The following is a 21,772-nucleotide window of genomic DNA, read 5'->3' as shown; positions in this document are numbered from 1 at the left end:
TGAGGACAGGAGCTGCCTGTACCCTATTGTTTTCTGGCATATTACAAGATCTAATAATAAACAGCAAAAGAATATCAGAATAATTTAATTCTCAAAATAAAACCCCAATTTGTGGGGAAAATGTATAAATACACTGCGTCTGGAATCAGCTAAAAGCTGCCAAAGGCTGTTTTACATGTGACCTTCATGGTTGCATATTCCCATTTTACTTTGAGATTTTAATTTAAAATCCACAACTTTAGTAAAGATAATAATCTGGACAGTAAAGATTAAAGTGCAATACTGCCTCCAAGCTGTTGGTACGGGCCTTTAAATGAACAGAAAGATAGAAATGGAGGCATTAACAACAGTGTACCTGAGCAGCCGCCGGCGCATCTGGCCGCCCTCTCCGTGACGTCAGAGCGTCCAGGAGTGTGTGTCCTCGCGCTGCGCGAGCTCAGAGTTATAGATTAGCGCGAGGAGGAGGAGCTGTCAAAGTTTCCCAGGCCAGGAAAAACTCTCCTTTACGGCTGAGATAAAGAAAAATCACGCCTTTTTTCCAAAGTTTGGGTGAAGCGGAATACCGGATCGCTCCCATGGAATGACGGCGCCTCAACCGGGAGCTTCAAATACGCGATGGCGGCCCGCTTCGTGACGGGGTTCGGACTCACCTCTCTGCTCTGCCTGTGCTGCTGTGTTCTGGCGGAACGCAAAGGTATGTCCCGGGGATATCCGACCAAGGACCAGCCAGTTGGAAAATCTTGGAAGGGGCCCTTTAATTTCACGCGTCCTCGTCCGACGTTTACATAAAACTCCTAAGAAAAATCACAGGGCTGCTCAAAAACCAGAGAAACCTGATCCGGGCTCGGGGCGAAAGTTCCTCTGCGTCTGACTTTCCTGCTGAAAGAACTTCAGAACTTCTGCAAAGTTTCACGCACGGTTGCGGGACAGTATCGAATCACGGCCGAGTCGAGGTTGCGGGGAAAATGAGTGATTCCCTGGCTCGTTAACGTGCACCGCAGGGATGGTGATGCTGCAAGGAGATTGGGATTGTGCAATTCCCAGCCATGGTCTCATTCTTTCCTTTCATTTGCAACGTTCTGACAGTTTTCCCAGCGCTCCGAGCGGTTTGTGCTTGAGGTATATTTAGACTTAAAATTGGGAACAAGCTGTCACCTCGAATCCCTCACCAAAAGCTGTTTAATGTCTTCAAAGCTTCCATTTACCCATGTGACATTTGCTTTGTGGCCCACTGAATTCTATTTCTGTTTTTTTTAAAAAACATTATTCTGAGCTTCTACAATAAGTATATATATATATATATATATATATAACGTGCTGAGTTTGGTCTATAAACAAAATTAGATAAAAAAAAACGAAGACAGTCCAGAACATAAAGCTGACAGTCTGGAAAATGTACGGTGATCTGGACGGGGGCTCGAGAACAAGTGCTGAAAAGGCAGAAACTGGTTCCCAGTTCGGTGTCTGGTTTGCTTGTAGCATGTTGTTTTGTCCCTGAACTAAAGGCCACAGAAATCGTATTTTCAACTGGCGTGGCCACGTTTAAGATGACACTCAAACGTTACTTCTTCCAGTTAACAGCTGAGATTTCATCTAAATGGACACAGTCACAGTCAATTAGCGTGTTATGCCCAAAAAAATTCCCTGTTAGTCAGAATTTGTAAAAAAAATAAAAATAAAATAAGTTCCACGTGTTTTTTTTTCATGACTCAGGGTTAGCGAAGACCACATGTGAAACAAGAACGCGGCGAAAAGTTTACTAAAAGATGAGTTTACTCGTCGATGACCCAAAGTTCCGACTCGCATGAATCATTTTTCATTGTCCACGCACTTGTTCTGTAGTTCCTCTTTATTAGCAGGAGAGCTGGGGGAGCCACGCCAGCTGCACACGTGCAACGTGCCTCCTTCCAAAAAATAACAAACCAGTGCTGGATTTAAAGAGGAGCATAACAAATCAGACGTGTTTGGAAGCCAAAGAGGAAGGGCTGCATAAATCTTTTAGGCCATCCAAAATAAAAAAATAAAACACTGCTCAGTGCGCACTGGCAGCGGAAATGAGGGATTTCTGGAGTTTAGGACAGAAAAGAAGGATGCATTTCATTGGAATACTGTTTGTTTTTGCAGCTAACATAAAAATGAGCCTTGTGTATGTTAAATAGTCGAATAATTTAAGTGGCTGTTGTTATTAATGGTGGTTTTTGCCCTCCGCCAGTGGTGACAGACAGATGTTGCTGTGCGCTACATCTATCTATCTATCTATCTATCTATCTATCTATCTATCTATCTATCTATCTATCTATCTATCTATCTATCTGTAATAAACCACAGTTGAGTGTCTCTGGGCGTAAAAAAGTAAATTTCAGTTGATTTTCTGTTGGTTAACAGTGGATGGCTGATCAGACGGAGCCCATTTTAATCTTAGAAACATCCCAGCAACATATTCCTCATCAAAGATTGTGAAAATGTTAATCCAGACTGGTTTGAAGGGTTTACAAGTCTTAGAAGAGGGATAAATCTGGCCGCGTACGAAGGGTAATGTGATTTTTACAAAATAGTTTTTGCAGATGGACAACGGCTCAATCTGTATCGGAGGCGAATTTTTGAGCTGAAAGTGTTTGTGTTGCTATGAGCCAAGAGAGAACATCTGGCCAGCTGTTTACATCCAGAAGTGGCAAAAAAGATTTTCAGGTCGAGGGGAGAAATGGAAACTGATAGAGCTGATGGGTAACAAAATAAACATTTTTTTCCCCACCGAGTTCCCATGAGATCAGCAGAGGTGAGGAGAGGGAACACATCTCCATCAGTTACCAGTTAATCTGGCACATCTTTACAGAACCATTAGTTCCTTCATCTTTTTCCTTCATAATTGGCATCATTACCCCCAAATGGCAACGAGCCAATTGCAGCTTAGCATGTGTACATCAGAAAAGCAGACCTGGCGTTCTCCACGTGTTGGAACAGCGTGCACGGAGCTGCGGTTACAGTAATTTTGATTGTGTTTGGAGGGTGGTGTCTTTCCTTTCAGCCTTAACAAAGCAGAAAATGGTTGGGATTGCCCAGGTCTTTCTTTGTACCAAGATAAGCCATCTCTGAACGTTCTGTATTAGTTTGTGAGCTAAATCGAAGCCCCCTATTCCTGTTAGTGTTCCAGTGCTGGATCATTTATAACTGGAACTGATAAAAGACGAACAAACCTACAAGATTAAATCAAGATTTCGCCTTACACTGAACTATAGAAGGGTGAAGGAGCAACTGTAATGGAACATATTTTATATTTACCCTCATTTTACCTCCTAATTTATAACAGTTTTGTTACCAACGATGTTTGTTTGGTCAGACAGTAGAAGACTGGATAAGTTTAATCGTAGAAGAGCTCTTCTTGGCATTGGCATGCTCTGTTTATTAATGGTTATCATCTCTGGGGAGGTTGTAAATAATGCCTCAAGCTTCAAACAAGTAAACAGTGTGCACGTTGATTTATTACCCAGATGTAATTTTGCCCCCAGAATCAATTAGGCTTTATCTGGGGCAGAGCTGTATGTGCTGTGGAGCTGATGATTGCATCTTTGTTTGCACTGAGGAACACCTCTGAGCCTGCTTTGCTTCAGAATGTTATAGCTATATTTTTGCACAGACCCCCCCCCCCCCCCCCCCCCCCCCCCATCTGTGAACCCTCACCCCCAGATGGGAGTTAACCTGTGGAAAATCAAATTGGTCTCAGGGGCGGGTCCATGGCTAAAATCTTAACCCCCAATCCGAAGACCTTGACTTGCTTCTGGCAGAGGATAACCATCTTATTTAATTGTTCCTTTTCAGAATTAACGAGAGACTATCCAAGTTAATTCCATTTAAATGGGCTCCCGTCTTTATTGAACTTTATTGAGCTGAATTGCACTTGCTGACATTCTGAATTCCTCTCCCCCTGCATGGTGTTGGTTTCTTAGACTATCAGCTTTACTCATCATTTGTCTCCATCATTTTTAGAAATGCTTTTCCGATATTAAAACCCAGTCTTTGAACTTAAACGGAGGTGCAGAGTGAAATATAGTTTATGATACTGTGTAATCCTAGAATCTACACTTTTAGGGTCCAGAACTGTCCGTGTTCCGCTGCTACTACTTGCTGCTTTGTCTTGCTGGCGCTCTGATGACCTTTCCAGACTTCCATCTGCTGCAGCCATCGCTGGAAATATCGCGTTTTGCTTTCTGCCGTGGGAGCTCAGGAGTAATTTCCCGCTGCCCTTCTTCCTGGCTTTGACAAACTGCCGCATTTCTGAGTGGTCGAGGTTTAAAAAAGCTGCTGTCAAGGTGCAGGATTTTAGTTCCACTGCGGGACAATGGTGCCTCTGTATCAGGCCGGTTCTCCTGCTGCAGAAGCACTTTTGTAGGACAAAGAAAATGTAACTACCGCATTTCTTTTTTACCTTTAAACCCCAAAGCCCCAACTGAATAAACAAAATGTATTGTTTAGTCTTCAAAACAGGGTAATACCAGACTTTACTGGTCATTAATTACCTGTCTAGTTCTGCTAAACCTCCAGCTCCATGTATCACTGTCATGTATGACCTTAATATTCAATAAGTGATTTAATTATTTTAAGCTCCTCTTCAGGCCCTCAAAGTAAACCAGCATTTATTGGTCACGCAGCCAATAAATCCCAATCTGGAGTTTGTCTACGTCCACTGAGAACCGGTGGAATAAGTGAGTGAATGTGGTTACTCATTGAACTGCTTTGCCTCCTTTGTTTGTACATGGTAACGAAGTGATTCGCCGCATTTATGGTCTTTCCATGATACAGCGGCCGTGCGAGGAGCCGCTACTGGAAAGAGAACCTGAAATTCATGTTGGAAACAAGGCCTCCTGCTATCTTCCCACCTCATCAAGTGCAGTCATGTTCAAAGGGGAAAGAGGCCTCAGTTTCAAATGAGTTATTAAGCCTGTCTGTTCCCAGTCTAAATACGGGAGTGCTGTATTTTGAATTTTATCGTGGTGATGTTTGAAGCCACTGTTGATGAAACAGTGAATGAAATATTTATTTGCTGTGTTTGATCTGCAGCAGCTCTTAGCAACATTAGAATAGTTAGTGCTTTCTAAATAGTTCCTTACAGATTTAACTATAAATGGCAAAAGATATTGGAAATCCCAAAATAATAAATATTCACGTCTGGCCACTGACTTCAATTTTCTTTCCCAGAAAAAACGTGTGTTTTTGGTGTAACGTCAAAGATGAGCAAGGGCGTGATAAAGTCGCAGCTTTAACCCAAAGCATGCAAAGCCGTCCTCAGTGGAACTTCACTGACCAGCAGCAGTTTTCTTTCGAAAAGAAATGTAACTTTAAGTTACTCAGATTGGGGGAACTTAATCCTGTTCTTTCTAATACTTTCAGCAATCAAACCTGTGGGGAAGAGGTGGATTTTCAACATACCAAATGTAATTTAAGAGAAAAAAGAATGTTGCTGATGGCAAAGTCACACATCCACACACAAAGGTGGGGCATCTTCTCTGGTGACCCGAGGGTCATTTTGAGCAGCAGCCTTTCAAACAATGCTTGCCCTAAAGAGGAATCCCCTGCAGAGAAAGGAACAATAGCCACGCATGCGAGCCTCCATCTTAGATCTTTAAAACGCACTTCCCTACATTAACATTCTAGGTTTTCCTGTGTGGTCAGGGTTAGGGTATTGGCACTGACACATTGCTAGTAAGGTGGACCTTGTGTCACATATTTCTGCAATCTGATCCCAAATCTCTCCCTTTTTTTGACCTGAAATGAGATCCATGAGGTTTCCTTTGTAATCCTCTTTAACCTCTGAAGGGGAGGGAGAGCTTCCTGCTTCACATCCTGATTAAACGGATGTTAGAACTCTTTAACCGCGTTACCTGAAGGATCAGGCAATTTTCGTTCGTTTCAATACACTCGTACTCGTATCAAACTTGTGGGCTTTTCCTACAGCCACATTTTTGAACAATAGCAACACTTCTCTAAGTTAATGTTTTGCCCGATTGTGTAATTGAGACACACAATAATGGTGAATATATATTTTAATAAAGCACTTAAAGCACACTGTATATCGCCACCAGCTGAAAAACCTGTTTTCATTTATTGTTAAGACTCAACATGCTCCGTTGCGTGGGTGTGGTAGGCGATGCAGCAGTATGTATCTTAATTGAAAAGAAGCCACTTACAAGTGTCTACTTAGGAAGAAAGGGTGCTTTGTTTGGATGTTTGGTTTAGAGTATCATCATCGTCAAAGCTTTGCACAGATATTTCACCTCCGTGCGTCACACTTCTAATGTGGATATATGGGAAAAGAGGGAAGAAATGCTTATGAGCAGACATGTAAATCCACCAGTTAACTGTATTGACTCCAGGTGTTTTACAGTCTAGACTTTCTGTTCCTTCTTTGAGTGAGCTTCATATTTACATGCTGCAGAGTGAGAGTCTGGAGTGGAAAATATCAATAAGGCTCAAAAGTAGCAAATATCCAGGAGTGAGGAGCTTGGATTCTAAAAATATAACAAGTGCATGGTAAGAACTATTTCTCACAGTCCTGGTGGCTGATGTGTCATCCAGATGAATACATTTCTGTTTCCCTGCAGAAGGACAAGGGTTTTGGACAAAGGTTCCTTACATGTCGTGCTCTTTGACACAAGCTTATCTCTTTTCCTTGACCTTAACTTGCCATGTAGACATGACTTTACAGCCCTGTGTCAACAGCGAGGAGAAAGGCTGCGCTGTTTTCAAAAGCCGCGAATGCACAAAGCCTCATGTGGATCTTTGGGTTCATGCTAATGTTGCCGTTATAAATGTTCTCCCTAACAATGTTAACTATTTTAGCTTGTTAGATAACCCTAACCCCCCTCACCCTAACCCTCCTGCTGATGTCAAGACAGACTGGAGGAACGAGACTGTGATGTAACGTGCCGGATAGATGGATATGGCCGTCTGTGATGGCCGACTGCGTGCTGGAAAAAAGATGTCATCATGATTCCACTGAAGATTTGCTGCGCAGGGATTTCATCACTAAAATAAAAAACACTTCACTCAAACCAGTTATTGGTGAGATGGAAGCATTTTTCAGTATATTGTGGCCGTTAGCATGTTTAGCCTCAAAGCTCGGATGACAACAACAGCTTCTCCAGCCACTTTTTTTTTTAGATTGCTTCAGATTTAATGACCAACGCCTCGTTGGGCATGGAATTTATTTCCTCGTCTGACTTGTTGGTGTGGAACATCTTTATTATGTGCATGTTTTCGTAAGTAAGTCATGGTTTCATAATGGAAGCCAGAGGCCTGGAAAAAAAAAAGGAAAAAAAGAGTAGGAATTCTCTTATTTAGTTTCCCACCATAAAAGCGTGGAACTGCCTCTCTACAGTCTAAAAGGCTTCCTAATTAGCCATTTGAGAAAAACATGGCTTCTTCTTGCATAATTAGTATAATCCCATGCCCTGGATTAAATTACAGCCCCATGGCATCCATAGTGATCAATAAGTAATACTTTCAGTTTCATAACAAGCCAATTCAGCTTGGAAGCTTGGTGGAGAATTAGCTCCAGGGTACAAAGACCTGTGAGTGTATCCTTGGACTGGTGCCATAGACTAAGGATTAGCCCCCCCAGACCTCCAACTTGCATATCAGCAACCTCTGAGCTGATTAGATGGCGAGTAGAGATGATTTAATATGAATTCACTTGTTTCGTTTTTATCCTGGCATTATATTCAACCGTCAGCCACTCCTGAGAACTGTGAGATTACCCAGAGATTAAAATTTACCACCTTTAATTGGGTTTTTGGGTCAGTAGAAGTCGGATAAGAGAATAGATTTGAAGCACACATGGAGAGGGTAGATTTCTTTGTTTCATGCATTGGTAAGGCAGTGTTTTAAAAAATGAATCCTACTGGATCCAGATCAGTCCTGGTGGTAACTGCACTTCTGAACGCACGCAACTGTTTGATCCGATCTTGCACGGGAGATGAAGTGTGCCCCAGGGGACGCGCGAGATGTCTCTAATGGATTTGTTTCAGTAGTTGGACTCAATGTTTGCTCTTGACTGTGAAAACAGTGACTGTTAAAACACTTTACAGTGGAACAAATATTGTGTGATATTATTGAAAGTGCCTGAACAATCTCCAAATGGACCAGATGTCTGCTGATGGTTTGCTAGTTTTTCCCTGGGTCCAGGGCACAGTTTCAATGCTCTGATGTCCATAGTACATTGGGATTATTAGATTTCCAGGCTCTGATTTCAGTGGTAATTAGAGGACTTATGTTAGGCAGAGCTCCCTCTGAATCTCCAGCAAGCAAATTGGTGATTATCTAAAGAAGATGAGGCACTTGTTGCCATGGAGGATGTACTAAGGATAATGCCCCAGATATCAACAATGCCAGTGTCTGCTTTTTCTTCACGGTACGATATTGGGTGGTTTCTTAGAAATAAAGACTATACGTGAGCCGTCTGGCCGAGGTCCTCGCCAGTGGTACCCATCCTCTGCATTTCAAACATTTCAGTTTGATGTGTCATCAGTCAGATGCGGCTGGATTCCTTGAAGCTTTCCAGTGGAAATTGAATTGGCCACGGTTTAGGCAACATGGAATCAAATGCCTTTTTTTTTAGAGTTCAGTCCGAAGAACTGTGTTGCTTTAGAAAGTGATTTCCCTGAATGTCATCTGTCCTGACCTCTGACTGGAGCCAGCACAGATGAGGAAGACGCTACTCATCGGTGGATTTAGTGGTCCGCTGAAGTGTAAAGCAGAGTCTGAAATGGTGAGTCACGCCTGAACACCGTATTCGCTTGCTAACCCAAACCTCATGGCTTTTCAAGAATATGCCTTTTATGGGGTCTCTGCGCAAAGACGCCTGCAGTGCAAAACAGGTAGAGACACGAGTGAGGCGGCGACAGAGCCGTTGGCAGGAAACACTGCACAGCAGCGGTTAGACCTATACAGAACCGAGCTTGTCAGCAGCGCAGCTAAAAATAAGAATTCCTGAAACTGAATGACGGCCTCAAAGTGAGTCTATCTCCTTTTGTTTAGATGAATTGAGGTGTCCAGTGAGTGAGAGTTATCTGTCCCCTCTGTTGATGTGCCTTCGCTGCTCTGCACTGGTTGTGCTTAAACCATCAGGGGAATTCCGGCTCACAGCTGCTTTCCCCTGCTGGAATGATGTGTGAAATGTGTGGGTTTCTTTGCTTGTGGTTGCTTTTCCCTTTCTCTCCTCTCTGCAACTCTTTCTCTGCTCTTCTTTTCCAGACATAGCTGAGTTGATGGTCAGTGTGGGGGGGTAAAGGTGGGGGATGGGAGTGGAGGGGGATCACTGGGCAGTGTGCATGCCGCCCACTCCCTCTTCAGCCTTCCTCTTTGACTTCCTGTGGGATTGAAGAGGAATATGGTTTTAACAGGGAGAGAGAACTTCTCTTTTTAAAGAGGGGAGGTGGGGCGAGGGGTTGACTTGGCTAGCCAGAGATTCAATGGGGAGAATGCCTGGATGTTAAAAAGGAAGTGGGTTGAATGCTGGGACATTTCGAGAGAGTTCTGGGTGCATTATCGGAATTTTAATGGGGCTGGGGCTGGTCGAGGTTGTGAATTTCGGGGTAACAGAAGTGGAATTGTTTGGTGCTTTCAGCAACGACTTAAAGTTGAATGAACATGAATTTGGGTGAATTATCCAACTAATGATATTCAAGGCTTAACTTCGTCAGCCATGTTGGCCCCTTCGGAATGGAGAATAATAGGGTTGCAGCTGCCTTTTACCAATAAATCAATACCTCAGGTCAATTTTCCTGATGATTTTGACACTGGCTGAGTTTTGGTATGCGAGTCCAAGCTGAGCATGTTTATGATTCACAGAAGCAGCTCAAACAGCAAAAGTTACTTGTAAGTCAGTAACCACACATGAAACATATGCCAGAATGTTCTGGTTTGAAACTGAATATTTAGGTTCTTTAGAGCTCTAAAAGAAAAGTTTCCACGCTCAATTACCTTTCAAATAATTTATAAAGCTTTATTAGTTAGGAATGTGATCATATGAAAATATCTGAAGGGTAAATGTGCATTTTTGCTGGTGTTTGATTAATTCCCCTTGTTTTATGGGACTGCATTTGTTTGAATTAAATGCAACTGTTTAAATGCGTTTGTTTAATCGACAAGTTATCTTATCTTAACTTATTGATGTTGCCAAAGCTTAATTAAGACTGTGAGTAGAGTGGTGGGTTTCCCCCCAGCAGAAAGAGGAGTGTGTGAATAGCCTCAACCATTAGGGAGGGTTGAGTTGCTGGATTCAGAGTGCAGTCAGAGCAAAAACAAGATAACTAACCTGTGTATAACTGACAAACTATTCATTCACTTCCCAAAATGCAGGGCTGTCCCCCAGATGAACCATCGCTGCTCCAGCACCTCTGCCATAGAGGATTAGATGTTGTTTTGGAGGCACCGAGGAGGGATTTAAATCCAGATTCAGCGATGCGAATGAGCCGCAGGAGAATTTCGTTTTAATTGAAAACCCCGAACACATGGCTTAGCCAGCTGTCTTCGCCCCATTGTGCACCCTTAATGAAATAATAGGAGTTCAGACAAACAACTCTCGAAGTTGAACTCAGGTACTGCTCACTTTAGAAGGTGGTTGTTGCATCATGAAGCCTCGCAATGAATGAATGTCTTTTGTGGAGAGCTAATGTTCTCTATGAGAAGTTAACAAGAAAAAAGACCATTTAAACACTTAATTCTGTAATCCCAGAATCAGGCTTATACGCACTGTATTCTTACACTACGTCGAGTGGAATTGCATAAAAGCAGCGCAGGTATGTGTAATAGTTTTTGGTTGAGGTTATTCGGTGATCTTAGTTCTCAGAAAGAGGGTTGCAAGTGGACGTTTATGAGTGTGTTCTCGTGTTTGCTCGGAACCTAAATTCACCGTTTCCTCACGTTGAGGTGGAGAGTAAACACGGCGAGTGCAGACTGAGATAGCTGGAGGTTCTCTGTGATTGGTCGACTGTGTTCTTCAGGAACGGGGAGTAAACACGAACCTTTTTGGTCTTTATTTGGTCACTTTTTCACGCTTTAATCAGACTCAACCGGCCAGTCTGGATCGAGATCTATTGAGCATCAGTGAACTGTTTAAGGAAGGAGTGTAACATCTTCAGAGGCATGCTTCATTTTCTTGTTTTCAACAGCTGCCCCAACCTTTTTTTTGGGGAAAAAGGGTTAGGGTTGTCTTCAGGAAAAGGTCGGAAAGGTTGACGCTTCAAGTGGTAGGTTTTACACCCCGCTTCCACGGAGTGCCCCCGCAGCCATCTGCTGCAGACCACATTTCTATCTCAGCGTAACCACAAACCACTTCTTCATTTCTTTTTTGATCTCACTTCCTTTCTGCAGTTTACACTTCTTTAGTGGAACCTTGTACGGCATGTGGCGTCCCTGAACGAAACATTGTCGCCCCGCTGGAGCTGATGATAGCAGCATCACAGGATGGCATCATGATCTGACCCCTTTGCAAAGATTAACTTCCTGAGATGTCAAAGAGGCTTGTGTTGCATTCACTGGGGACAGGGAGGAAAGATTGAATGGGGGGGGGCGCACATCCTCTATCCTCTTGTTTGCTGGCCTCCCTCTTTCTGAGGCCCCTAGATGTTTTCTCTGAGGAATCTCCCACGCAAAGGAAAACTGTTTCCTTGTACAGAAAGCAGGATTTCAGACCTGCGGTCTGTTTGTGTAGTGCGACACAGGAGAACACACTTCTACCTGTGACTTTGGCATTAAATGACTTTCTGCAAGTCATAAAAATAGAAGAGGAAGTTTGTGCCTTATGTATAGAGAATAGTCAGTTGCTTGCTTACTTTGGACTCTGATAAGAAGCTTTAACAGAAATCTGAACAGAACAAATATTAATGTCACTGACGACCCCATTTTCGCCGTTGCCTGACCCCACACTGAAATAAATCTGCTAATTAATTTGAATTTACTTCTCAATTCATTTATGAACTTGATTTATTTGTTTGAAACCTTGGAGTCATGAGTGGGGATCAACTGACCTTTCTGATCGTGTTGGCTCGGTCGGGATGCTTTGCCCTATTCAACATCAAACATTCGGGCTGTTCCTAACCCCACCTGCCACCCACTGCTGGCACAAGCCATGGCGATCTGCCGCATCGGCTACCACAGGGCCCTTCTCACAGGTGTCCCGATGTGTGTTAAAGCTCCTTCAGATGGTCCAAAATGTGGCAGCACACCTGATCTTCTACCAACCCAAAGCGGGTCCAGGTCGGCCCACTGCTAATCAAGATCCACTGGCTACCCGTAATTGTACTTGTACAAGGTAGTTTAGGACTGTAAACTAGTATTTTATTCACATTGGTCTCAATTCCCTAGTGCCTTGATTGTGTCTCTCACTGTCTGCTAAATGACTAAAATGTAAATGAAATGCTGAGGATTATGTGACATGAAATTGTTCTGCTGTTTAGTTACACGGAGAATAAAACTAGCCACAGCGAGGGTAAACGACACTGCACATTAGTCCATGCATTCAGCAGTCTGGGGGCAAAAACTGAATAGCACTAAAATAATTGATCTATACCTTCCACGAATGACATGCTTAGCACAGTCTTCATCCCCTAAATAGCTGAGTAAAATACACTGTTCTCCTCAATGCCACAAGGAAGTGGAATTCACAAATACATACAGTGTCTTTCTGAAATTTTCCTGGCTGTTCCAGAACTGCACCGCTTGGTAAAAACAGTCTTTGTGGCCCTATCTTGCCCTGGAAAAACAGGGATTCCAGACACAGGAGCAGAGCTGAAGATAAGATGTCTTTTATAGACCTAATAGCATTCAAAGGAAGTAAAACCATGACCAAGATTAGCAAAGTGATAACGAAAGGGGTGGCTTGGATCTGAACAATAGTTTTTGGATGAAGTCTAATCTAATATAACCAAACTAAAATCTATAGTAGCAGCGTGGAATTGTATTTGCATCTTTATGCTAAGCTAAATGTCACATTGGAGTAGCCTCATAAGCATCACCACAAACCAGTGTAAATAGAACTCCCAGGTGGCTCCTGCCCTCAGTGTATAAATAAATGTAACTGAGTGAAACTATTGAAAATTGCTTGAAAGAGTTTGTGAACTGTAACGTGAACGGCATACTTTTAAAAGTATTTTAAAAATTCTTGAAAGAAATGTCAACGTGTAAGGCAGAGGTTTCCAGTATTGAAGGCAGTTCAAACACAGATTTGGTTTCACTAGCTTGTGAATTCTAAACACAAGTGTGATATTTGAGTGTGTAGTGTAGTGTGGACACACTAAATACAGTAACCTAATTACCGTTCATTATTAACTTGGGCCATTTTTTATGCTGTTGCACTAATCACGTAGCCTCAAGAAACTAATATCCAGCACACACCCTTCTTTTCCAACACAAATCCTCAAATAAACATTAAAAGACCAATTTGTGACCGCACTTCTCAGCAAGCTTAGATGACTAAGTGTCTGGTTTATCTGGTCTTTGACTGCCTGCTGTGCAATCCCGGGAACATTTTCACTCCTCACAACATTGCGCACTCATACACAACATGTCACTGTACACACCCAGCCACCCACCCAACCACACATAATCTCACGTATACTGTATATGGTCCTGAGATTAGTGATACATGCTCTGCCACGCCTTCCTCTAGTTAGCTGCAGAACATTTTGTGACGACAGTAGGGTGAAGAAATCAACAAATATTCAGTGTCACAGGAGCAGGTACGTCACAGTGCCACTCAGCCGTGAGTCAAAATTAAATTACCTGAAAAACCACATGGTTCCTAGTAAGTAATTTTCAAGCTGGACATTAGGCCACGCTGTTATTTTAGAGTAGCACCCTGCTGTTGTCTGACTCTACTAACAGGAAGGTTGTTTTCAAGTTGCTTAACCTTTAAATGGGACATATCTTACAGAAACTGAAAAAATGAGTGTCTCCCAGTGTGCAAAAGACTTGTTTTCAATATATATTTATGGGGTTTTGTGTGCTTTTATAAAAAAAACATACTCCTCCCAATTTGTGGGCCTGTTTTTACCATAATGCAGTTCTGAGCCATCATTCAGTTTCAACCTCGGCATAGGCACACCTTGACCTTATAGCCTTCGTCTATGTTTCAGCCTAATGAGGAAGTCAGTCTGCGATATCTTGCAGGATATCAGGTCGTTTACCACCTGCATTGGAGAATGTTTACAGTGGCTGTGGTGCTGCTAGCTTGAGCAATCAGAGACTTCTCCGTTCCTCCTTAAGCAGGAAGTTTGTTAAACCTTTAGTCACCGGGCTCATGTAACTGCTTGTCATAAACATTAACTTGTCAAACAGTTGGAAAGGAAGGAGTTTATACTGGACAACCGTATATGAGTGCATGGAGCATCCAACCTCCTTCCTGTCTGAGCATTATATGGAGCCTGCACAGTAAATCAACTAATTAACCAGAATGTGTGTCGCAGAGAGCTAACTGTCATTCTGGATGTTCAACTTAGTTTAAACAATACACACAGCTGCACGCCGATAATGTTGATTTTAAACAGTTTGATTCATATTTTTGAACAATAATTAGGTGGTTGAGTACATCTTGCACAATTCCTCTAATTAAAATGATCAGCATGCTCTTGCTAGTGCTCCTCCTGCCTGTCCATTGGGCTGCTAGACCATCAACAAGCTCCCTGGGGGCCAAACTAATGAGGTAGAAGAGGGAGGGTGGGAAACAGCTGTTTGTGTGTCATTCTCAATGATTAGCTGCACAGCTGCTATTACTGTGTTCAAAACAAAGGTTTGTGCCACAATAAAACAACGTTGTGGAAAGGAAATAAAAGACATGCTGCTGATTTTTCTGTTTCTCCAGTCCTAAATGCCTCTATGCAATTAGATTAATTGTCATGTACAGAGGTGTGTCTCGGAGTTTCAAGCTTTCGTTGCAGTCAAGAGCAGACAAGTTGTGGAATGTGACCCATAAGACTATCACAGGAGGTGGAAGAGTGTTTTTGCGAATAAGTCATCTCATAACTTACAACTTAAAGAGAGGCAATTAATCACATGCTAATTAGTCGATTCCATCTTTGCTGCCAGTCAGAACCTGTGGAACCAGCTAATGGAGAAGTGGGATCTGCCTTCTTACGTATGGCTCCTTTGTATTGTTCTGTTTGAAGAAAGAAAAACACTTTGTGTGTCTTATCAGTATCATTTCTTACTTATGCAAACACATTGCACAATAAAAGATATGTGACATTTTCAGAATGTAATTGCACAACAATAAATCTCTCCTGGTGGCTTTGCTGCTGCTAAAACAATAAGACGACGCGGCCAAATTTATTGTCATGTTACAAGTTTTCTAAAGGAGGTTGAGGATTGTGGGAAATATGATTAAATCTGTAATCTAGAGAGCCAGCATCTCTGGGAAAACAGAGCTGCTGACACATGAGAGCTCTCTGAAATGACACAATGGGCCTGGCAATACTGGTTGCAGTGGTTGCTCTAACAAGCCAGCAAAGAAGCGGAAAGGTTTCGGGTTTTAACCCGAGCTAGTAGAGCCAGCTCAGTTTGACTCATCACTCAGAATCTCTCTGTCATCAAGATGCGATGTCTGAGATTGTACTTCTTCACATGACAGCGTGCTAAGTTATGATTGTCCATCATCAGACTCACCATCACTGAGACAAGAGGCCTCTGGCTGCTCTTGAGACATCATGGTTTAAATGTTTTAATTTTAAAAAAACAAAAAAAAAGCACTTTCATGACACTGATCTGTTTGTTTCCTTGCAGTATGTCAAGGCATCACCAATCGTTTAAACCTGTTGGGTTCCAGAGAGGACCATTATGCAAACATGCTGAAGACTTACAGCAACTGCACTGTAGTTCTGGAGAACCTGGAGATCACTTATATGGAGGAGGATCGTGACCTGTCCTTCCTCAGGGTAAAGAGCATCTTCTGTATGTGGAGCCTACAAGTTCTGTTTCTACATGAAGACAAGTGTCCAGCTCCGTCAAACATATTTAAATTGAGTGGACAGTCTGTATTGACAGATGATAAAGCGTGTTTATGGCGCTGTGGTTGGAGCTGTGCTTTAAAGCCAGCTGCTGACAAGGTTGTGAGCACTGGACAGATGTAGGGAAAGACCACACAGGCTCATGTGCAGACGGACACATGCGAATGCAGCAGTTCTGCGGGGTCTGAGAACACAATGATGAAAACACAATTGAATGTCACCTTTTTAGGGGCTTTTTCAAAATAAATAATGGCATTCTAACTTAAGTGAGCCACAATTGTGGTACTGTGTAGACCTTTTAGATAATTGTTCCCTCTATGTCCCTTTAAAAGAAGTCTAAAATAGCATCAGAAGGTTTTGTTTTTTCCCCAAATTTCTCTTACACCTTTATGTGTCTGTTCCTTCTGCAGTCTATTGAAGAAGTGGGCGGATATGTGCTGATTGCTCTCAACACGGTGTCCAAGATTCGCCTGGATAACCTCCGAATCATCCGCGGTCATTCGCTTTACGAAAAGAAGTTTGCCCTGTCGGTGATTGCCAACTTCAACAAGAGTACTGGCCAGGGCACCAGCGAGCTGCTTCTGAACAGCCTCACAGGTCTGCCTGTCCATCTAAACGAACAGAAACTAACAGACATTTTCTGCAGAATTGTCTTGTTGTTGTTGTTGTTTTTGTTTTTTTAACATTTTAATTCTTGCGCCATTTCCAGAGATTCTTAAGGGAGGAATCAAAATTTCAGGCAAAGTGCTCTGCAATGTGGAAACCATCCAGTGGTATGACATTGTCAATGTTGAGACCAAACCCGTCATGGAGCTTCCAGTAGCCAGCAACAATCCACAGTGTACGTATAATTGCTAGGACTCTAATTATTAACTGTTTGTGAATTGTTAAATAATCCCCTTTTTGTTCTTTCAGGCCAGAAATGTGACTCGAGTTGCTTTAATGGTTCATGCTGGGCACCTGGTCCTCAAAACTGTCAGACCTGTGAGTTTTGATGGCTGGACTGGTTCCAAAACCTTTTTACCAACGTCTCATTATAGAAAATATTATGGTTTAGAGTTTAAATATGGCTCCAGCATTGATAATTAAATGTAAGTACTCGCCACTGATCTGACCCTGTGTTGATCTCATTTCCAGTAACAAAGCTGAACTGTGCACAGCAGTGTTCTAAGAGATGCAAAGGAACCTCACCCATTGATTGCTGTAATGAGCACTGTGCTGCTGGCTGCACCGGGCCGCGGCCCACCGACTGTCTGGTGAGAGAGATATATATACCTTGGTGGATCATGGAGTCAGGAGATAAGCTGCTAAAGCAACAGACAATGGTCCGCACTTTTAATCTAGCCGCGGTTTCTGCATTAATGTGGAACAGTATTATTGTTTTCAATATGAGTTTCAATATGAACAGACATTTACAGTAAGTCCAGATTAAATCTTTCATTTGCCAGGGCCTCTGGTATTAGCGTCTGCTCTCCCTCCCCGCGTAACTCCGAGGATTTAGCCAAAGCTGTGATAGAGGAATGCAGTGTTATCATTACTGTGTGGCTCTGTTATGGTCCCAGTGTACTGAAGGACTGTTTGTGTTGCAGGCATGTCGGGACTTCCAGGACGACGGGGTGTGTAAGGACTCATGCCCAGGTCTTATGCGCTACGACCCCAACCTTCACCAACTCGTACCCAATCCTCATGGAAAGTACAACTTTGGGGCCACCTGTGTCAAAACCTGTCCACGTAAGATCATCTTAAAAAGAAATATTTTTCTGTAACAACCTTGCGTAATAGTTCAGTGACAATTTTAACTGGAAAAGCAGCGCAGACCTCTGCCAAGAAGACAAAGATCCTATATTTAGCATATAAAGAAGCAGTAGTAATACAAAGTTACGTAACACAGCCGGTTGGCCTTGATCCTTGAAAGATCAAAGGTCAAAGTCCCTTCGGAATCTGGAACATCACCAAAATTTAGTCATCTGTTCTCAGGCTTCTGATCAACATTTGCTGATAATTTCATGAAAATATTCATTCATAACTCGTTTTAGCTATTTTGCAGACAGACAGACAGACAGGCAGGCAGGCAGGCAGACAGACAGACAGACAGGCAGGCAGACAGGCAGGCAGGCAGACAGGCAGGAAGGCAGGCAGGCAGACAGACAGACGGTAACTGTCATGTACGGAGTTAATATTTAGGTTTTTGAAAGTTCTCAAGGCCTCGGTGGCCTTTGTGCCTATGTGATGAACAGTTGCCATTCAGGGGCAGTTATAATTAGTTTGAGTTAATTTAGAAACATATAAACAAGAAAAGGAAATGATTGAATTTCAGGGTGTGCTAATGCAACACTGCTCTTTCTCCCATTGGCTTCTGCAGGAGGCCTCTGTATAGGTTTAATCTATAGAGTTTCCTTAGTTTATAGACACGATTAGATTGAATTTAGATGCTTTGCCATATTCATCACGTCAACGTTACGCAGTTATGAACTAACTGACATTTCTTCTTTCTAGATAATTATGTTGTGACGGATCACGGAGCGTGCGTGCGTACATGCAGCGGGAACACATATGAGGTGGATGAGGGCGGAATGAGGAAGTGCGCCAAATGTGAAGGACTATGCCCAAAAGGTGTGTGAATTACACGTGTCTGACTCACGTTCACAATCCATTTTGGAGCGGCCAAATCAAATTAAAAAGTGATCCGGTTCTGAGCTGTGTTTTATGCTACGATGAGCTATTTTACAAATCTTGAAGAGGGCACTGTTACACTAACACACTAATGGATGGATAAGCAGAAATATCACAGGCTGGTCCATTATCATATCTGTCCATTAATTTTTAACTCCCAGTAACATTTTATTTTCCAGTAATGTTTGACTCAGCTATGTAGCTGTAGCTCAGTCACTCTGTAATCACAGAGCGTGTTCTATTCCTGACCTCTGGAGCCTACATGGTGCACGATACGAAAACACAGACTGCTTATGATATTGTGTATTTGCTGCATAACTGTCCATAAATGGTTATTATTCTTGACGAGAACTTTTTTACCTCACAGCAAGAAGCCTTGAGTCTGATTCTTGGCTTGGCGACTTTATGAGTAAAGTTTGTATCCTGTGTGTTGTCCCTGAATCTTGGGGGGGTTCAGCTACGCTGACTTCTAACATAGTTCCAGCAAATACTATTATACTATATAGTGTATATTAAAATTCATGTCCACAGGTGAGTGGGATCTGTTTTATCTGTTCAAGGTGCACACCCACGTCCAGTATAAAAGACATTACCAGATGTTAAAAGGACAATACTTTTACTTTAGAAAAGAAAAAAAATATGACTGCTTCAGTATATCTACATCTGTTTTTCATATTTTTGTCTGCAGTGTGTAACGGGCTCGGGACAGGAGAACTGACGAACGCTATGTCCATCAATGCCACCAACATCGAATCCTTTAGAAATTGCACAAAAATCAATGGTAACATTGCTATCATCCGCACATCAATTCATGGGTAAGATTTGTTTTTAAAAAGTGAATAACTTTAAACAGACCTCATACCTTTTTGTATGACGTGTATAGTATTTAGTAGATGATTTGGCATCTTTAGCGGCGGTAACATTTATGTTCTTGCTTATTATAGCGACGCATATACCAAAACGCCAAAGATGCACCCTTCCCAACTAGATGTGTTCAAGACAGTTAAAGAAATTACTGGTAAGACTCTACAAAACCGGCACAACATAGGAGTAACTAAAGACTTTGGTAATAAACAGCTTATTTATTGCTTCAGGATATTTGTTGATTCAAACATGGCCAGACAACATAAGCTCACTGAGCCCTTTTGAGAACCTGGAGATCATTCGGGGCCGAACAAAACGGTACGTTCCACACGAAAACATGTGGTTTCCTGTCGCAGACTGTCATAAAAATGTTTTTTATTTTCTTTATTCAGTGGTAGCCGTAGTTTGATGGTGGCTAATCTTGGGATCACATCACTGGGCCTTCGCTCCTTGAAAGAAATCAGTGATGGAGATGTGATCATCATGAAAAACAAGAACCTGTGCTACACCAGTAAAAGCCACTGGAAAAAGCTCTTCAAGTCGGACAGCCAACATCCCACCATAGATGAAAACGCTGATGCTGCCACATGTGGTCAGAATTTCAACCCACCCACAACCTTTATATATGTGCTACCGCCAATTTTACAGCAACATTTCATTAATAAAGCTTGGTTATTATTGTGGGAAAAGATCTCTTTTTGTGATAGTATGTTTTTTTTTTCCCAGCCCAAAGGAACAACAGTTGTGACAGGAAGTGCACTGCAGAAGGCTGCTGGGGCTCCGGCCCGGACATGTGTTTTGCCTGCAGTAACTACAGCCGCGGTGGGAGTTGTGTTGACTCCTGCAACATCCTGGAGGGGTAGGGGAGGCATTAGCCTTTTAATAGCCCAGAACTGCAACATTCCTAATTTTTAAAAAAATATTTAGAAATCACATTGGTGTGTAGAATCAAGTTTCTTATTTTTAGATAATCAAAAACAGTCTAAGGTGTCCTGACACTTAACCTTAGTGAATTTAAACTAAACATTCCAGCTGAGGAGTCACTTATATATTTTGGGCTGTTTATCTTAAAAGCTCTTTGTCAAACATTGAATCTCTTGGTGCTTATACTTTAACTTAGGTCTGCCCAAGCTTTTCACTTTACATTAACTGTTTTGAACGTTGTGCCTGAGCTTTGTTTTTGTTTTTTGCAGTGAACTACGGGAGGCTGTTGTGGATAAAACCTGCGTGGAGTGTCACCCCGAGTGTGAACGCATGAACGGGACCGCAACCTGCATTGCTCCTGTACGTGTGCCAAATCCTAAAAAAAAAAAAAAAAGCAGCTTTAATGTCATTATATTGGAATTAATGTGGCAGCCACTTAAAGATGGCTTATAATTCTCCCTGAAATCTGTTGTGACAGCTTCCACCATCAATATCAGCCTCTTTAGCCCACTGTGTTTGGCAGGCACAGGACATGGTTTGAGATAAGACGCGTGGTTGTGTTATCAAATTGTCTATTTTTATCGGGTCATGATTCTGACAGCTCAAACTAAGCTTGTGCCAGTTTTTGATGCTGTCACACACAACTTTTGGCCCTCGGACGTGTAGTGCCAGATATATTTGCAGTTCCATGAACATAAAGTCAGAGTTCACTCTTCATGGTCGCCTCACGTTTTTACTACGCGAGAGTTTACACAGTATACTTTACTACAGAAGGATGTTGTAAACATCATCTTTGACTTCCAGGGTAGTGGAAACTGTACAAGGTGTGCCAACTCTCAGGATGGACTGTTCTGCGTGTCTCGGTGTCCCCAAGGTGTGCCAGGGGAAGATGAGACACTCGTGTGGAAATACGCAGACAACAATAAAGTGTGCCAACTGTGCCACAAAAACTGCACTCAAGGGTAAAAGTGTTTTTCCTGAGAACCACTGTAGCCTTTCAGTGTTATAAAGCTTTGACTGGTGGAACAGTGCCCTAATGGTTACTTTGAACATTTGATCTTTGAGCTGGATTAGTACTGAGCACTTATAAAATGTGATAAAAAAAACAACCCAAATTTTGGATTAAAATCTCAGGTAACTATGGTGACCCAGAAGCAGAAGGGTGTGGTTGTATTTGTTATTTCATGGGCAATAGTGTTCTGTCACGTTGCTGCTAGGCAATGCTAACATTGATTTGTTTTTTCAGGTGCACTGGTCCTGGTCTTGCAGGTTGCCAAAATAAAAGGTGAGCAGACAGTAAAATCAGTAGTACTAAT

At 42.4% G+C, this 21,772-nt stretch overlaps 1 protein-coding gene across 1 annotated transcript in view; it reads left to right on the top strand.

Annotated features, from left to right (window-relative positions):
• The first annotated feature begins 468 nt into the window (after positions 1-468).
• egfra (epidermal growth factor receptor a (erythroblastic leukemia viral (v-erb-b) oncogene homolog, avian)) overlaps positions 469-21,772 on the top strand; it is a 29,965-nt gene continuing 8,661 nt past the window's right edge. Inside the window, exons 1-16 of the mRNA XM_003975364.3 lie at positions 469-694; positions 15,772-15,923; positions 16,406-16,592; positions 16,705-16,836; positions 16,911-16,979; positions 17,133-17,251; positions 17,585-17,726; positions 18,492-18,608; positions 19,357-19,483; positions 19,613-19,686; positions 19,763-19,850; positions 19,925-20,124; positions 20,259-20,391; positions 20,726-20,816; positions 21,261-21,418; positions 21,703-21,741. Coding sequence (XP_003975413.2) covers positions 616-694; positions 15,772-15,923; positions 16,406-16,592; positions 16,705-16,836; positions 16,911-16,979; positions 17,133-17,251; positions 17,585-17,726; positions 18,492-18,608; positions 19,357-19,483; positions 19,613-19,686; positions 19,763-19,850; positions 19,925-20,124; positions 20,259-20,391; positions 20,726-20,816; positions 21,261-21,418; positions 21,703-21,741 — 1,907 coding nt within the window. The 5' untranslated portion in view covers positions 469-615. The remainder of the gene's footprint in view (positions 695-15,771; positions 15,924-16,405; positions 16,593-16,704; positions 16,837-16,910; positions 16,980-17,132; positions 17,252-17,584; positions 17,727-18,491; positions 18,609-19,356; positions 19,484-19,612; positions 19,687-19,762; positions 19,851-19,924; positions 20,125-20,258; positions 20,392-20,725; positions 20,817-21,260; positions 21,419-21,702; positions 21,742-21,772) is intronic.

This window comes from Takifugu rubripes, chromosome 22 (assembly GCF_901000725.2).
Source record: "Takifugu rubripes chromosome 22, fTakRub1.2, whole genome shotgun sequence".
Classification (NCBI taxonomy): domain Eukaryota; kingdom Metazoa; phylum Chordata; class Actinopteri; order Tetraodontiformes; family Tetraodontidae; genus Takifugu; species Takifugu rubripes.
The sequence above is the reverse complement of the archived record's forward strand: the minus strand, read 5'-3'. Positions and strand labels throughout refer to the sequence as shown.